At 49.6% G+C, this 19065-nt stretch overlaps 1 protein-coding gene and 1 non-coding gene across 6 annotated transcripts; one reads left to right on the top strand and one right to left on the bottom strand.

The window, feature by feature from the left end:
* The first annotated feature begins 366 nt into the window (after positions 1-366).
* Positions 367-438, top strand: TRNAD-GUC (transfer RNA aspartic acid (anticodon GUC)). The gene has a single exon. It is a non-coding gene; the product is annotated as a tRNA-Asp (tRNA).
* Positions 439-2532: 2094 nt separating this feature from the next.
* Positions 2533-18850, bottom strand: LOC144730896 (uncharacterized). 5 transcript variants are annotated; one of them, XM_078611742.1, is made up of 6 exons: positions 18605-18848; positions 7449-7631; positions 6535-6618; positions 5258-5338; positions 4228-4362; positions 2533-3516 (listed from the first exon to the last, which is right to left on the bottom strand). In XM_078611742.1, the coding sequence occupies exons 1-6, from the start codon at positions 18801-18803 to the stop codon at positions 2615-2617; spliced, it is 1584 nt and encodes a 527-aa protein (XP_078467868.1). In that variant the 5' UTR covers positions 18804-18848; the 3' UTR covers positions 2533-2614. The 5 variants fall into 5 exon arrangements, with proteins under 5 accessions (XP_078467868.1, XP_078467850.1, XP_078467879.1 ...); XM_078611724.1 differs by lacking the exon at positions 18605-18848 and adding an exon at positions 9070-9624; XM_078611753.1 differs by lacking the exon at positions 5258-5338 and having other exon boundaries at positions 18605-18850.
* Between the last annotated feature and the right edge of the window lie 215 nt (positions 18851-19065).

Genomic DNA, 19065 nt, shown 5'->3' on the forward strand with positions numbered 1-19065 from the left:
TTTTGTGCTCAGCAACGGCACCGCGTGGCTTTCGCTACCAGCCATTGGCAGCCCAAATGTCAGCACTTTGGAAAGACAAAATTATTTTGAGTTTTGAATTTTATCGTTTTGCGTCCGGCTCTGACCCATGCCTCTAACATTACCAGTCCAAGCAAGCCTGGTTGCTGATGAGACAATCAATATCTAAACCAGACAAAGATGCTTGCGCGTGTTAAAAAAAACAAAGCTTTTTAAATAACTCACTTCCAGAATACCACGTGGCTGATGGGATGTGTGAAAAATATGATGTCAATTGACAGATCAGGTGCTCAAACGGAGAAAGGTTTACGTCTAAGTACGCTTCATGAGCCTACACATCCAGTGCAGTCCTCGATAGTATAGTGGTTAGTATCCCCGCCTGTCACGCGGGAGACCGGGGTTCAATTCCCCGTCGGGGAGAGCACCATTTTTATTTTTTTTATTAAGCAAAACCCTTATTATTTTTATTAAGCAAAACCCTCCTTCTATCTTTAATTTCACATCCGCCAGAATTCATTGCGCTTCACTGTTATATATTTTTTTTACTCCAGTGCGAAATTAGTAACATTTAATGATACACCAAGTATCTTGTATGTGTAACATATCCACATCAATGCAAAGGGGGCGAGGATAATTTGTGTAGATGCGACTTTTATCCAGCAGAGGGCGCTGAACGAGAAAATGTAAAGAGCCTCCAAATTCTCACGGTTCTTGGCCTCCAGGGACACAATACAGGACATTGGTGTTTTTTTAAATCCATAATGCCGGACCCAAACATTCCAAACTAGTTATGTTTCTTGGAAACTTCTGTCCGATGACTGTGTTGTGAATGCCAGTGGTCGAAATTATTCAATTATTCAACCCCACCAACGAAAAGTTGTCGACAGGACCAGAAAAAGGTCGGCTTTAAAAATAATACATTCGACCATTTAAATGCTCGACTTCAAAATATATCATTAGACCTCCTTTGCTAGTACCAAAATATAATAATAGGGGTTTTACCCCTTTTTCTGGCAACAAAACTGAAACCTTTTTACAAGGAATCATGTCTGCATTAACCACAATACTTGTGGTCTAGCACCAATTGAGACTCAAAAGAAAGCCGTCTCTGGTGTGGACCAATCAGTTTCAAGGACAATGCATATATTATCAGTGTGTTTTTGTTTGCATTTTGACCACAAGTATTGTGGTTAATGCAGTGACATGATGACTTGTAAACAGGTTTCAGTTTTGTTGCCAGAAAAAAGGGGAAAACCCCTCTTATTAAGAGTTCACAGCTTGTACATATCTTATGAACATGAGCCTATAAATTTCGATTTAAAAAAACACGAGCCTATGTGAAGGCACGCGAGACCAGATTGGTGCTACGGTGGCTAGATGTTAACTCCCTCGCCTGGTATGCAGGAGGTCGTGGGTTCAATCCCGACCCTGACGCCTGTTTATTTGGAATTTGCACGTTATCCGCGTGGATTTTTCTCCGAGTCTTCCGGTTTTTCCCTCCACATTTAGAATCAACATGCGTTTGGAATATTTGGCTGCTATACATTTCCACATAAGCCACTTTGTTGAGCTATCATTCGTAACCAGGTTGCAACTGGAAATATATATATAGCTGAGTGGGCATTACAGTACCTCGTAAAAATATCGGTTAGATTAAGCTAGAAAGTGTTGACCACTCAATGTGAAAGTTGAGCTATCATTCGTAACCAGGTCGCATCTGAAAAAATATTTAAATATCTGAGCGGGCATTACCTCATAAAAATATCGGTTAGATGCAGCTAGAAAGTGTTGACCAGTCAATGTGAAAGTTGGATCAGTACTTAACATGAGATCGTGGAGAATATAACAAAATAGATGAGCATACAGGATAACATCTCCTTCATATATCTCTCTTGCCACCTAAACAAACTCTGGACCGCTTTTGACAAGCAGTGTCTCATCAGCGGTCAGACTTGCTCGATCTGGTGACATCTTCATCGCCACTGCATCTGGTTAATGGTACCAGTGTCTGTCAGAGGTCGCAACCCGTACCCTACCCGATACCCGGCTACCCGTACCCGGCCGGGTACGGGTACCCGTTTGCGACCCTGGTGCGGCCGGGTACGGGTAGGCCGTGAGTCACTGGTGAGTCACCGTTTGTCACTCATTTCCCAACGTCTTGTCTCTTCTCACAATTCAAGTTCCTAGAATCAACCCACCCGCGCCTGCAACATGGCTTCATCCCAGAGGTCGCAATCAGGTACCCAAATACCCGTACCCTACCGGTACCCGTTTGCGACCCTGGTGCGGCCGGGTACGGGTACGGGTAAGGAATCAAACCCCGTTTGCGACCTCTGGTGTCTGTTGTGGAATAGTTTGGTGACTACTCTGAGCAATGAAAGCCCTTGTACTCTATCTTTCTTCACGTGATTCGGTTAATTAAATTAGTTGCAATGATATGATCCTCATGTATAGTCAAGGGTTCATGGTGACACAAATGCAACAGGTACACATACTCAGCCAACGCCTTTAAGAAAACATCCAGCAGTGAGTTTATTTCAATTGAAATCAACAATGAATAAAAACATTACACGTGCATTGTGCTCTAGAACGGCTCTTATAAAACATCGCTCCGTGAAAGCTCTTCGCCATAATCTGTGCACATGGGTAGCTCCTCGCCCGTGTGTATTGCACGATGCTTTTTTAAATATGAATGCTGTGAGAACCCTTTCCCACACTCCTTGCATACGTGTGGCTTTTCACCCGTGTGTATTCTAAAATGTTTATTTAAATCGGATTGCTGTGAAAAGCCCTTCCCACACACATCACACGTGTTCGGTTTCTCACCCGTGTGCGTTCTAGAGTGTTTATTTAAATCGGACTGCTGAGAAAACTCCTTGCCGCACTCCCCGCACACGTGCGGCTTCTCGCCCGTGTGTGTTCTGGAATGCTTCTTTAAATCGGACAGCTGTGAAAAGCCCTTGCCACAAACACTGCACACGTAAGGTTTTTCACCAGTGTGTATTCTGCAATGTGTCTCTAAAGTGTAACGTCGTGAAAATCTCTTCCCACAATCCTTGCACTCGTGTGGCCTCTCACCGCTGTGTATTCTCGAATGCGTCTTTAAATCGGATTGCTGTGAAAAGCTCTTCCCACACTCTTCACAAAAGTATGGCCTTTCGCCGGTATGCGTTCTGGAGTGCTTCTTTAAATCAGAATGCTGTGAAAAGCCCACCCCACACTCCTTGCACACATGCGGCTTCTCTCCCGTGTGCGTTCTCACGTGCCGCTTTAATTCACAGTGATATGAAAACCCCTTGCCACACTCCTCACACCTGTGCTTCCTCCCATCACTGGCACCTGTCATGCTCAACGCGGTGCCTTCAAGTGTCTTCCCGCATTGCGTACAGGCACGCGGAGCCTGGCCGCCGCCGCATTTTGCTTCGGCCACTTCAGTTGTGAAGCATCTGCCCAGCCCGCACTCCTCGCACAAAATGTCCGTGTCTTTGTCTGCATCGTCTGCCACACATTGCACACGTATAATCAGAAAACATGAACCGTGTTCTATCAGCGGCTTTACGAAGGTCTCCCCACATCATCATCACCATCATTCATGGTCTTACGGTGTCACAATCCACCTCACTTGCTACACACGACTGGATATCATCGCTCCATCTGTGGTGGCCGACTTCATGAGTATTCCCTGATTTGGCTGTCAATCCATAACTAGTCTGGTCCATCAGCCATCATCCCTTCTAGCCAGGATGGGTCCCGCAAAGCCCAATAACTTTTCAAAACAGTCTACGGCTCCAACTTCGATGTGTTCTCTAATCCATGTGTTTCAATGTTTTGTCTCTCAAGTGAAATAACCGGCATCCATCATTCCATGCTTCCTTGCACTTTTCAGATTTTGTTCTATATTCTTTTCAGGTCTCCACATTTCTTATTCATATATCACAGGTAAGCAACACGAACTGAACACTTAATTCTCTAGGCAGAAAAAGCACCATATTTCCAGATGGTTGAGCAAGGCCTTTCAAATTATTCCACAAATAGTTCTGTGGTGGGATTGTCGACAGCCGTTCTGATGTAATGCGAGGCTCTACTCAAAGACTTCAATCGTGAGTTTTTTTCATTAGTGATACAACAGTAATAGCAGCACAACTCTGAGATGATTGGTGAATAAAACAATTGCTTATTTTCTTCGTAATGTGATCAAAGGGAACTCACCTTCACCAATGCCCTCCTCCAATAACTCCGTCTTGATAAAGGTCTGGTCTGGAGTGGCCAGGCAAACATGGGAATTTCTTGCATCCACTGGTGTCTCACTTGCTCCTTCAACTTTAACAATCTTCAGATCCACAGCTGTAATGTCAACATCATCATGTAAATGTACTGCGCTTTGTCAATCCACAAATGGATGAGGCCCTCCCCACTGGCGTGCGGGTCGTAGGGATTATTTGCCCCGTGACTTTACCATGCTGGTCAATTTGGGTTGGTGAAAATGAGAAGCATAGGCATAAGAGCACACAAGTACAGTACAACAATGCATTGTTCATGCACGGCCTTTGTTGTCCACCACGTAGCTCCACAGCCTATAACACCTGTTATGCATGGTGGTCGCCCATCCAAGCACTGCTCAGCCTCAGTCTTGCTTAGCGCCCGGGATCTGACAAGACTCCATGGTTTGGTCCCAGGCTCATTATTTCATATTTCAAATGCACTTCACACGTCATCATATCTAAAAAGTGCATTTAAGCTGGTTTACCATGTGAACCAAACATCCATAGAGCTATAAACACAACATTAACCAATTGGTTTAGATATACAATACAAATAAAATATCTTAACCCATTTAACTCATCCTCAGCGTTCTCCTTCACCATCCCACACTGATAAGTATGAAGTTCTACATACATACAAACATGAAGAACTGGATCTTGACTTAAAGCTTTCGTGACTGCATGAATACATATTATTTGGGTCTTTCGGTAAAGCCACGTAGATAGAAAAAATAAGAAAAATATCACGACGTTTCGATCACAACACAAGCAATCGTCATCAGGTGAAAAAAACCGTCGTGATATTTTTACCGAAAGACCCATAGAATATGAAGAACTGGAGTCAAACCTCCATTACCAACACAGCGTGGGGAGGCCTTCATCAAGCAGGGGCTTGATGATCGCGATATCGAGATATATATAAAACAGAGGGACTGTGTGAGAGCATCCAACAAATATGGCACGGATGTCGTACATGCCTTGCTGTACAGTCTTCATTGTAATTTCCTGCAGAAACTCAGAGCAGGACATTTCCTCAAGGTCTTGCTTGCTTGAGAGCACTTAACGAATGGCAGCACAGGTACGGAACGTATGTAAGAACATGACATAGTAATAAGTATAACCCGTAAAAACAAAGTTTTTCACTATAAATCCTTTATATGCGTGGCGGCTAGAGTCCTCTCGTCCTCTGGCTTGAGATGGCTGCCACCTATGGGTCAGATGATTGCATTGCACCATTAAGCACTTGGTAATTAAATATATTTTTGTCCTAAAAAGTGTAAAATTTTGGGAAAAAATGTCACGAACATTAATTGTCACGCACAACGATCCTGTGTGGAAAATGTCAGCTCAATTGGATCACGGGAAGTGGGTTAAAAAACGAACAAAAGATTTTCACGGTCCTAAGCAAGCAAGCGAACTTAATATAAAGGATTGAAAAATAATGCCCATTGTGGCTGACATGTAAAATTATTAATATTCATGTGATTCATCAACATCGTTCACCTCCTGCAGTGAGGACAGCCCAGTGGTCAACACGTTCCCCAATGAGTCCAGTTTGCAAGGTGGATGGCGGTGAATGACTGCCAAAGCCATCTGGACATGTTTACATCATCATCCCAGTGTCAGTGATGATGGAGATCTCAACATCGCAGCGAACAACCATTCTATCCCTAACTTCCGATTTCCTTGATATAGTCCCAGTACGCAGTCTTCTTCCACTTCTCTAAACATCGTATCCTTTCATGTTGAGAACCCGACAGACCTGGTTTTCACCTGAGGACGGCTGCTTGCGTTGTGGCCGAAACGTCGTGAGAATTATTTTATCATGTTTTCTTTTTATTATTTTATTACTTCCCTTCTACGTGACTTTACCGAAAGAACCAGGAAGATGAATCCCTGCAGTCACGAAAGCTTTAAATCGAAAGTTGAGAACCCAGTTCAATCTGGTCTCTGCTGAGCCTATTCTCCAGGGACTGTCCTCCTACATCTGGTGAATGATCTCTTCTGAATAGGACCCTCCTGAAAAAAGTATTTGGAACTCAGTGAGCCTATCCTGGGTAAAGCATAATAAAAAAAATAATGAATCCTCTCTTCAGACTGTGAATCAATCTCACTCCTCACTCTTCCAGACCTCATTGCTGCCCAATGAACAATCCAGAACCCTTGACAGTCTTCCCCGACTACAGAAGCGGCATCTGGAGAAAAAACATATTTCCATTATTCCGCTTTGCCTGCCCGTGTGAAAGGGTCTTACCGTCTTCCTCTACTTCAGATTTCACCAAAATCTTCAGTATCTCAGTGCCCAGAGTCCCTTCGTCTTCGTGCTTCATGACTGACCCTGCACACGTGCATTGTGACATTTCGACTGTTACGGACGAATGCCGTGGCGAGAGAAGTGGTGGGGACAGTGGTGGCAAAGTGGCTCAGGGTGGGGGGGAGCTAAACACCACGATCAGAGGACACTGAACCAGCAGCTGAAGAGGTCCTGGGATTCTAATCTGGGTAAAAAATTAACCCGTAAAAACAAAGTTTTTCACTATATGCGTGGCATCGGTTTTATTTTATTATTCATTTCTGTTTTTCTTGAGTAAGAGTTTCATTTTTATCACATTGGTATTTTAAATGAAATATGAAATTTTTTTTTTCCTAAAAAGTGGAAAATTTTGGGAAAAATTTTTCACGAAAATAAATTGTCACGCACCAGTCTGTGTGCAAAATGTCAGCTCGATTGGATCACGGAAAGTGGGTTAAAAAACGACCGAAAGATTTGCACGGTCGTAAGCGCGCAAGCAAGCAAGTGAACTTAATATAAAGGATTTAAAAACCCAGAATCTCGGGTCGTAACGTCTCAGTACTCTGGACTTCTGAGATACCTGGCCACATAGACTATTGGTGATGTTTACCAACCTCACCATCTTCACGTACCAGTGCTTCTTTGGAGGCGCGGCAAACCGTGTTACAAGACCGCAGACAGAGTATTATCACTCAATACAATGTGTACATGCTGCACAACTTTTCCTTTAATATTTAACATTTTCTTTAATTGCTACAAAACAAAACAAAAAGAATACGTACTGTATTGACGGCAATATAAATTCAGTGCAAGGAACACATTTAGTTGACTCATTTCTTAAAGAAAAAAAAAGTCAGTAAATTTGGTTTATTTACCAGACAATTGTTTCTGCAAGATAATTTCTTTCAGAGACGCTAACTGCGAAAGCTTCACTGGCTCAACATCCTTCTGTGCCTCGAGCCACGTCATCACAGTTCTTAAGGCGTTCAGTGCGTCCCGAGCAGTCGGCAGATCGGCAGGCTTCGCATCTTGATCCTCCGACTCTTGGCGACGTCCTTCTGTTCGCAACAAACGACATTTCCCCCCCCACCACCACCCCCAAGCAATTTCGTATATCCTTTGAAATAAAGCTGCACGCAAGACCACCATGGGTATTGCCACTTTCTTTCAAAGTTAGCCCCGTTCTAGACATTTAGAAACTTTACTTTCTGGAGACAGCAAATGTTAACAGCAGCTAGCTCCCATCTGTAGTTAACTTTGAAAGTATGGATGATCCCCTGATCATGGGGCTGGATTAGGGGACATGGTATTTCACAGGAGACGCGGAACCTTTATCTTTCCATCCTTGGACATGAGGTTCCAGCAGGTAGGTGAGCCGGACACTTATCTATAAAAGCAGCGATGTCTTTGCTTCCAGGTATAACTCTTTTTTTTTCAAATGCTGGCGCACCAATGGAACAACACATTCCTGCGGAGGGAGCTGGTAGGAACGTTGGGTTGCTCGGTCAATGGCCAGGGTCAACGGCGGCGTGGTGTATTCCGCAAATATGCCCGACTGTGAGGGCGGGCACAAGCCGGCGTGTGTAGGTTAAGCGTTGAGTTTTATAAGGACACCACGGGGTGACCAGATCCTCCCCACCCAGCCCCACCCCTACCACCCCCCACTCAGCCCCACCCTCCCCACCCAGCCCCTCCCCACCCAGCCCCTCCCTGCACGACGGCCGGACACAATAATCCCCTGTGGGCTGGTGTAACCAGGAGGTTCCTACCAGTAAAACTGTCTTGAAGCCAGGTCAATAATACGTTTGCAGTCAGTCGGGCATTTGAGCTGCTTGTGTATTCCATGGAACGTTTTTCTTTTTTAGATTTATAAATGTAAAGCATCACGGACTCTTACTTTTCCCCGATACACAAAGGTGGCAGCTTTATGCGTTCCCGCTTTGTTAAAACAAAAGCGGGCGCTCCGTCATTGCTTAACTTCCAAGCCTGCTTTGTTCTTGGCTGATTTCAGGTCCCAAAGATTATGTTGGTAGGTAGCATTCCAAGATAACACGGTAGATTTCATGGCAACTCTACTGAATCTAGATTTGTTATGTAGACTAGCCGTAGTTTCAGCCGCACCAACCTTACCATAATAATAAAAAGGGGGGCTGTCCTGGCTCCTCCCCCCTCAAACAGTATATATACGGGGTCGGATCTCTTGGAATTTCTCATTTACTTGATACAGCAAGCGTGCTGTGACGGTTCCACCTGAAGACGGAAGCTTGTGTTGCCTCCGAAACGTCGTGATTTTTATTTTATTTTTATTTTACATTCATTAATTTATATTTTTTACCTACGTGACTTCACCGAAAAAACCCAAGAATATGAACTCTACTGATGCTCGTCACACTATAAAACGTCCCTCTCAATGACATATTGGAATTCTATCGGGACACGGCGGAGCACTTTCGGTCTCGCGTGACCTTTCAGACTCGCGTGACCTTTCAGACTCACCGGCGAGAGATATGTCCCCAATGCCATGGCGTTTTTTCCAGCGCCAAAGCCACCCGTCGCTGGCACGAAATTTGCCTTCGAGTTTGAGGTCACAGAAAAAGGTCTCAGCTTGCGCCTTCAGTGCGGGTCCCGACACCGGCGATCCCAAGCTGCGCTTGTGAACAAACCACGCAAATAAACAGTCGTCCACTATCTCGTTCTTGCTGAGCCTCGTTTTCTTCCTTTGCAGTGCCGGAGCTTCGTCCAACTTGTCCAGGAACCAACGTAACCTTCCTTCTTCTGCGATCCATCCACGTATCGTGCCCTCCGGGATACCCAACTCCCTATGAATGTGCGCCTTTGAAACCCCACTCTTGACCCGTTCAATGATCGCGAGTTTTTCCTTAATGGTGTAGGACTTTCTCCTATTTACGTTCGCCATTACCAACAAGCACATCTAATCATACAACACGGCACAAATAGTACCGTCGGATAATAATAAGAACATCAACAACAGGCCGCTGCCACTGAAGACTTAACCATAGCCAAGGCACCACCACCACAGACGATTGTACAGTGAGCGGGGAGGGGAATGGCAAGATTCCTCGCTGGGCGAGACCACTGTGGGGACGGCGGTGGGGGAGGTGGGGAGAGACCCGCGGTATATCCGAGTCCGCGGTATAAGCGACGGCGTTATAACCGGGGAGCGCTGTAGTGATTTAAGGCTGAGTAGACCTAGCGGAGGTCCAGGACCGGTTCAAATATTCGGCAACGTGACGACTGGCGAATGGTCGTGGTGAGGGTTCGTGGCGCGCTAAAACCGCAACAACACCGCTCACCCCACACCCACAGACACACACACAGACACGCACACACACACACGCAGATACACACACACAGATAGACAAGACAAAGATCCCCCGTATAGCCTCAATAGACAGAAACACAGAGACAGACACAGAGACAGACACAGAGACAGACAAGACAGAGACACACACAGACAACACACACAGACAGACACACACACAGAGACACACACAGACAACACACACACACAGACAGAGACACAGACAGACACACAGACAGACACAAAGACACACACACAGACACACACAGAGACACACACACATACACACAGACACAGAGACAATACAGACACACACACACAGACACAGAGACAATACAGACACACACACAGACACACACAACACACAGACACACAACACACACATAGACACACACACAACACACACACCGACACACACAACACACACACAGACACACAGAGACACACACAGACACACAACACACAGACACACACAGAGACAGACACACACACACAGACACACACAGAGACAGACACACACAGAGACAGACACACACAGAGACACAGAGACAACACAGACACACACAGAGACAACACAGACACACACACACCGACACACATACACACAACACACACAGAGACACAGAGACACACACACAGACACACACACAGACACAGATACACACACACAGAGACACACACACACAGAGACGCGAGTGTTGAACTCGGCGCTGCCCCTGTCGATGGCAGAAGCGTAGCGCCGCTCAGCTGGCTTGGAGCGGCAAGATGCAGGGCACAACGTGCTCACAACGTGCTGAACGCTTCAATTCAGGTTCAGTGATGCTACACTTGCTCTATTACTATAGTACTATACTGCCTTCAGCTTTTATGGACGACTGGGTGTTTAAGGTTGTCGTATTATCTGGCTGCATAGCAAATAAAAAAATACAACTACTTTACTATGTGTCCGAAACTTCGTGAGAATTTTTTTAGTTTTACTTTTATTATTTTATTATTTCCCTTCTACGTGACTTTACCGAACGAATCAAGAAGAGTAAAAAAATAGTTTTATTATTTGTGTTTTTATTTATTTAGAGCCCCTTTATAGCATAATCATGCTACAGGTCCCGCACAAGTTTAATACGGCACTGAACAAAGCCATAAACTAATTTATTTTTAACTGCAGTCAACCGTGGTCATGTTAGTTCCCCCCGACCGCCTTTGTCTTCCCCAGTGTCAATGTTGCCTGGCCAACGACGTGCGCCGTGGAGGAGGGGTGGGGGGGCTGCGCTAACCGCTGCGCCACCGCTCCCCGCGCCGAGTCAACTTGAACGCTCGCATTGCGGATTCTTGGAGGTGAGAGAGGAGAGATCAGGAGGAGAGAGAGATCAGGAGGAGAGATCAGGAGGAGAGATCCGGAGGAGAGAGAGATCAGGAGGAGAGAGAGATCAGGAGGAGAGAGATCAGGAGGAGAGAGATCAGGAGGAGAGAGAGATCAGGAGGAGAAAGAGATCAGGAGGAGAGAGAGAGATCAGGAGGAGAGAGAGAGATCAGGAGGAGAGAGAGAGATCAGGAGGAGAGAGAGATCAGGAGGAGAGAGATCAGGAGGAGAGAGAGATCAGGAGGAGAGAGAGATCAGGAGGAGAGAGAGAGAGAGATCAGGAGGAGAGAGAGATCAGGAGGAGAGAGATCAGGAGGAGAGAGATCAGGAGGAGAGAGATCAGGAGGAGAGAGAGAGATCAGGAGGAGAGAGAGATCAGGAGGAGAGAGAGAGATCAGGAGGAGAGAGAGATCAGGAGGAGAGAGATCAGGAGGAGAGAGAGATCAGGAGGAGAGAGAGAGATCAGGAGGAGAGAGAGAGAGATCAGGAGGAGTGAGAGATCAGGAGGAGAGAGAGATCAGGAGGAGAGAGAGATCAGGAGGAGAGAGAGCAAGCGGGTGAGGGAGAGAGAGGTCGCGCTTCGTTTGAGCTCCTGATTTTCCTATTATATATCTTAAAAACCCGCTTCTAACTGCTTTATTTCTTTACAGATTTTACTCAGTAAGAGTAAGTATTCTGCCTCTTGCACACACAGGTAGTCATATTTGTGTGGTTTTCTATTTTTCTTTACTTTCTGCAGCTTAACAGCTCGGGGTGAGGCACAGCCTTCTGAAACACGCTGTTGTTTCTAAGGCGCGGTGGTCAAACCCATAGTTTATTCAAGAATCGTTTTCATAATTTACAGGCTTTTTATACTTTGCTTATTGTTCCGGTATTTCTTCTGCTTATGTTGTTAATCTCAGTTTGCGTTTCTCAAACTATTTAAGATTTGTTATAACTTGTTTCTTGTGTGAGCATTTGCCGTTAAACCACAGAGTTAAAGCCACACACGTTAATTTGAACACTACTGTTGACTTTGCGGATTAGGCAGCCTAATGGTTAATGATTAACTATTGGGCTCCTTTCGCGCAGGTACAGATTATTTATTTATTTATCACGTAAATTTATAATTCGATCTCCATTTATTATTTATTTGTACATAATATTTTTTCTCAATAGGTTAATTTATTCAATAAATAATAAATACATCTAATTTATTCAATTAATTAATTTATTCCTTTTCCTAACTTGCTTTATTTTCTTCAACGAGGATTACTTCTTGATCCTCAATTTACACTCTCGAAGGGAGCTCTATATAGAAGCGCTACACCACAGTCAGGCAGCGTTTGAGGGTAGGAGGAACTAAATGGCCACCTACGCACAGGCCGCAGCTGCCAATCTGCCCGGAGCCACGAGGCCCCCCACTCGGGCCTCTGCTCCAAGGCCAACCCCCCCAAGCGCGCAGCAAACATTTCCGCCGCGCGAGAACGGCATCCGCTGCTACGCATCGAGCTCCGTCACGATCGAGGAGTACGTCGTTGCCCTGGCCGCCATCGTCCCGCCAGGCACCGTCGCCCACGCCGCGAAGCTCAGCGGGAAAGCCGTCTTCTTCCTGACAACGAAGAAGGTGGCCGATGCGGCCATCGAGAAGGGGATAACCGTGCGGGGAGTGTACGTCCAACTGGAACCCATCGTTTCGGTGGCGGCGCGAATCGTCGTTTCCAACGTGCCGCCCTACATCCCCGACAGGGACATGCTGGAGCACGTGTCCAAGCTGGGCACGGTCGTGTCACCAGTACGTGCCCTGCCGCTGGGGTGCAGAGACCCCGCCCTGAAACACGTCTTATCTTTCAGGAGGCAGGTGCAAGTCCTACTGACTCCCGGAAAACACGAGGAGGGATCGTTTGTGATTGTCTATGCAGGCATTGCCCATAGACTGTTTTATGCCAAGGATTGCATCAAATGCAATCTTTGCAAAGAAGAGGGGCACTTCCGAAGGGATTGCCCTAAACCGACGACACCAAGGGTCGGAGAAAAGAGTGGGGAGGAGGGAGGCACAGCAAAGGGGGGAAAGCAGCAAGAGCCCCCACTGCAACAAGGCCCCCAACAGCCCACACCGGACCCGCCAGCCACGCAGCCTCCTACACCTGAGGTAGTGGCCCCAACATCGCCACCTCAAGGGACTAATCGCAAGAGGAAAAATACAGAAGAAACCGGATCGCAAGGGTCTAATTCAGAGGAGGAACCCCTCCCAGACCTAGAACCGGAAGAAGCGGTGAAACCTCCCACACCGGGGGAGGAAGCAGAACAGCTGCCGGACGCCGACGACATGGTTTTCGCCATCCCGGACGCCACGCCGAGTGACGCGCGGGTGGCGAGGAAGAAACTCGTCAAGAGGAAGAAGCAGCGTGTGTCTGGGGACGGGTTTCCACAGCAGGAGAGCGTGGACGATGAAGTCGACATCGCCACGGAAATTGACCCGTCTACTGCGGTGATAGAGACTCACTTCCCACCAGCTATGCATGAAACGATGACAGATCCTATTGGCTCAGCCCTCGACCAAGAGGAGGAAGTCGGTGGAGAGTCATCAAGCACACTCGCCGAGGATGAAATGGATGGGTATGACGAGGAAGGTCCCCGTCCCACTGCTGACCCAAAACCAGTGGAAGAGACACCCCGGGGCCATCCACCCGAAGAGCCTGAGCAGGAGACATCCCAAGTCGTCCACGACACTGGGGGAGAGGATGCCGCTGGGCCATGCGCCAACCCAGCCGCTGCAGCTCTTCCAGCAGAGACGGACGCCGAGGAAATCGACTCAGATCGGGACGACTGCCTCAGTGTGGGGAGCGAGAGCAGCCAGGGGTCTACAGTCCTTGACTCTCAGACTTGCCTGGTCTCCTTGGAAGATCTCTGCAAATTCCTTGACGACACCAACGTGAGGAAGGACAGAGCGAACATTGCCACGGTTCGATGGAAGGACAGCAAGGCATTAAAGGCCTCTGTGACTCAAGCCGACAGAGTCCTCGCCAATCAGGGACTCAAGTTCCGGGGCAAGGAGAGGGCAAGGCTGAGATATTTCCGCAAACAAATTATTAAGTGGGAGGACGTGGAGGCAAGTAAAAACCAATGCCTATGTACATCGCCTCCCTAAACGTGAACGGCTGCAGGGAGGCAGTGCGGAGGTTTTCCGCAATGTCTCTTGCGAGGAAACACGCTGCCTCTGTCTTCTTCATTTAGGAAACGCATCTCACGGTCGAGGACGAGGATGACTGGACGAAGGAGTGGGGAGGGGACTCCTTCTACAGCCACCTTGACAACACCTCCTGTGGAGTCGCGACCCTGTTCGCTAAAGGGTTTCATCCCGAACTCATCACCCAGACCGAAGTGGTGAAGGGAAGGCTGCTCGCGGTAACGGTCAGGGTGGGCGATGTTACCACCCACCTACTGAACGTGTACACGCCGGTCAACAACAAGGAGAAGATCCCGTTCCTGCACCTCCTGAGGAGGCACCTGGCTGGGATCCCGGACGACGAGTGCGTGATCGTGGGTGGCGACCACAACTGCACAATCGGCGCCCTGGATCGTTCGGGAAGGCAGCAGGGGGGAGTTGGGCCGAAGAGGGAGATGCAGGGACTACTGGAGGACGCCGCCTTGGTGGACGTGTGGCGCATACATCACCCAGGCCAACGCCAGTTCACGTACACGAGGACGAGGCGCGATGGCTCGGTGACACAGTCCAGGCTCGACAGATTTTACATCTCTAAGAACTTTGTGACGTGCGCCATAACGTCTGGCATCAGGGCGGCACCCTTCACGGACCACAACCTCATCGTGCTCCGTGTCAAGCTGGAGAGAGCCCGCGAGGGTGCGTTCCACTGGCATTTTAACAACTCGCTGCTGGGGGATGGCATCTTCATAGAGATGTTCGAGGACTTCTGGGAAGAGTGGAGAAAAACCAAAACGCAGTTCGACTCTCTGGCCCAATGGTGGGATATGGGCAAAGTTCACACCAGGCTATTGTGCCAACAATACACCTGGGGGAGCACCAGACTGAAGAACGCGGACATCACAGACATGGAAGCCCGGGTCCTCGATTTGGAGAGTCGCCTCGCCGAGGACAGTGACCCTGCTCTTCTCCGAGAATACGAGGAGATTAGGGAGCGTCTCAAAGGCCTACAGGAGGAGCAGACGAGGGGAGCGTTTGTGCGATCCCGGGTGAAGCTCATCACAGACCTCGACACGGGATCCCCGTTTTTCTACTCCCTCGGGAGGCAGAACGGGAGACGCAAATACATGGAGTGCCTCTTTGATGGTGACGGTGTCCTGGCGCACGAACTCCAGCAGAAGTCGACCATCATCAGAGACTTCTACGGCAGCCTGTTCTCCCCTGAAGAAACATCGGGAGCGGCCCAGGCGGAGGCATGGAGCGGTCTACCCACCCTGGAGGAAGACGGGAAAGAGCTGCTGGAGCAAAAGCTCACCAGGAATGACCTTGACGCAGCTGTAGGAGGACTGGCCCCAAATAAATCCCCAGGGTTAGACGGGCTAACAGGGGAGTTTTATGCCGCTTTTTGGCCATCCCTACGGGAAGACTACAGAGAGGTGCTGGAGGAAGCCTCTGTCACCGGGGTGATGCCTCAGTCTTGGAGGAGGGCGGTGCTCACTCTGCTTCCCAAGAACGGAGACCTGAGGCACCTACAAAACTGGCGTCCAGTGTCCCTCCTGAACACCGACTACAAAATATTGACGAAGGCTCTCTCCCTGCGACTGAAAGGGGTGATTGCACAAGTCGTAAACAGGGACCAGTCCTACACCATCCCCGGACGATCCATCCACGACGGCATCTTCCTGGTCAGAGACCTCATCGCGATGTCCCAGAGGTTGGGCATCCCAATCGCGTTTCTGGCCCTTGACCAGGAAAAGGCTTTTGACAGAGTGGACCACAAATACCTGCTGGGAACCCTCAAGACCTTTGGTTTTGGAGATGGGTTTGTCCGAACGATCCGCCTACTCTACACCAAGGCGGAGTGCATGATCAAGATCAACGGCACCCTCACTGCCCCCGTCAAATTCGAGCGAGGAGTGAGACAGGGATGCCCATTGTCGGGCCAACTTTATGCACTGGCATTAGAGCCTTTCCTGAGTCTCATAAGGCGGAGACTCAGCGGCCTGGTGCTCAGGGAACCAAGTGTCAGTTTGGTCCTGACGGCATACGCCGATGACATCCTCCTCATCCTTCATTCCCTGGATGATGTCGCCCTGCTGCACGAGTGTCAGGAGGTCTTTTCGAAGGCCTCCTCATCCAAAATGAACTGGCAAAAGTGCAGCGGCCTGCTGGTTGGAGCGTGGGACATGACCGAGTGTCCGGAGAAGGCAAAAACCATCAATTGGAGCACAACATCGCTGCACCACCTGGGGGTGTTCCTGGGACCAGAGGAGGAACCACCGCAAAGGAACTGGGTCGAGCTGGAGGAGAAGGTGAAGGAGCGGCTGGACACCTGGAGTCGCCTGTGCAAGTTCCTCACCTTCAGGACAAAGACGTTGGTGGTGAACCAGCTGGTGACGTCCATGCTGTGGCACCGACTCTTCTCCCTGCACCCCCCCATGAGCCTCGTCAACGCACTTCAGAAGCGAGTCCTCGACTTCTTCTGGTCGGGCAGAGGACACCGGGTCGCGGCTGGGGTCCTGGCCCTGCCACTGGACGAGGGCGGTCACGGCCTGGTGTGCGTGCGGAGTCAGCTGGCCACCTTCCGACTGCAGGCCGCACAAAAGTTCCTGCACACCACCACCCCTGCACCAGCCTGGAGCGTCACGGCCTCCTTCCTACTCAAACAGCTGGGGGGTCTGCAGTGCTCCAAACAACTATTCTATATGGACCTGCAGGGCCTCCCACTGGGACAGCTGCCACCTTTCTACAGGAGCGTCCTGCAGACGTGGAGCTCCCTCGCCGTCAGGAGGCTGAACCGGCCGCAATCGGCCGAGGATCTGGTCTTCGAACCGATCCTCAGGAACCCGCAGACAAAGCTGCCGTCCACCACCGCCACCCCCGGCATGGAGAGGCGCCTCACCAACGCGCAGCTCACCAGGATGGGAGATCTGGTGGAGCCTGGAACACGGGGCCGGTGGCTCGGACCAGCAGACATGGCCGCAAAGACAGGGCTGCAATCGCTCCGGGTGGCTGCCCGGATCCTGGCCGAAGCCAAGGGGGCCTTCTCAGCGGCAGCGGGGAGAACGCCCCCCATCGGCGTTGGGGATGACGAGGCCCCTCTCGGTCCCCCTCCACCGGAGCTATCCGTCGTGCCGCTGCATCGCCAATGCCGACAAGCGAAGGCGGATCACAACCTGTGCCGGCTGGAAGACCTACCAGAGGTGGCCTTCGCAAATGTCAAGAGGAAGGTGCTCTACTCCTACATGGTCCGGTTTCATCAACAGGACACCCTGAGGAGCCACAAGGACCATGCCTGGAGGAAAGCCCTAACCTGCATCTCTCCGGAGAGGCCTCGCTGGAGGCAACTCTACTCCAGCCCGACGTACAACCGCATCGGCGACCTCAGCTGGAGCATCGCCCACGGCACCGTCACCACCAACGCCTCCCTGGCGCGCTTCACCGACACGCCCCCGGAGTGCCGGTTCTGCGGTAAAGTGGAGACGGTGGCGCACCAATACGTGGAGTGCAAGAGCCTGGACTCGCTGTTCAAGGTCCTGAGAAACATCCTCCTAAAGTTCAGCCTCCACTTCTCCCCGACGGTCCTCATCTTTGGATACCGAAAGGGTGACAGATCCCAACATCTTCAGGGGCTGGTCAACGTGCTCGTCGGCTACGTCAAGCTCGCCATTTACAGGGCGAGGAAGGTGGCCCTGGAGGGGAAACGTCCGGCCAGCAGCCTGGGCATCTTCCGCGCTCTGGTCAGAGCCAGGGTGTGGCTGGAGTTCCGCCATGCGCGGCTGACCCACGCCGTGCCGGCCTTCATGGAGCAGTGGGCAATGGAGGAGGCCGTGTGCTCGGTGGCAGATGACGGGGAGCTCTGCATGCTGTTATGAGCTACCCGTCAGGAGGCCGTCGGACTGCGAGGGGGGCGGGGTACAGAACGAGAGAGAGCGAGAGAATGAGCGACAGAATGAGAGAGAGAGCGAGCGAGTGAGTGAGAGAGTGAGCGAGCGAGCGAGCGAGAGAGCGAGGGTTACATAAAGCCCCGTTTAAAAAAAAATGTTTACGAAATAATGAACGAAACAAAGTGCCGAATACACCGAGCATCTTCTTGTTTCCACTGATCGTAAAAAAGAGAGAGAGAGAGATCAGGAGGAGAGAGAGAGATCAGGAGGAAAGAGAGATCAGGAGGAGAGAGAGATCAGGAGGAGAGAGGACTCACCTCCCTCTCCTCTCTCCGCGGGATCGAGACGCGGACGTGAAGCGGAGGCAGCTGAGAAAGAGGCGACGAGATGCGGGCAAGATGAGACGAGAGACGAGGTGTGGACGACGAGATGAGACGAGATGTGGACAAGATGATACAAGAGCCATACAGACCCATAGAGACCCACAGAGTCCCATACAGACCCACAGAGTCCCATACAGACCCATGATAACCTATACAGAGGCCCATATAGACCCCACAGAGACCCATACAGACCCCACAGAGACCCATACAGACCCATAGTAACCTATACCGAGACGAGATGCGGACAAGATGAAACAACCCAAGACAAGATTGTACATGAGCAGTGGACTGTGTACTCTATCTGGCAATATGCAGGCGTCAAGCACAAGATGACGGGCAGGGAGATCGAATCGAACGGTCAACTTCTGGATTGCAAGTCCAATGTGCTGCGCATT

The sequence above is a fragment of the Lampetra planeri genome, chromosome 2 (assembly GCF_965212315.1).
Source record: "Lampetra planeri chromosome 2, kcLamPlan1.2.h2, whole genome shotgun sequence".
Lineage (NCBI taxonomy): Eukaryota > Metazoa > Chordata > Hyperoartia > Petromyzontiformes > Petromyzontidae > Lampetra > Lampetra planeri.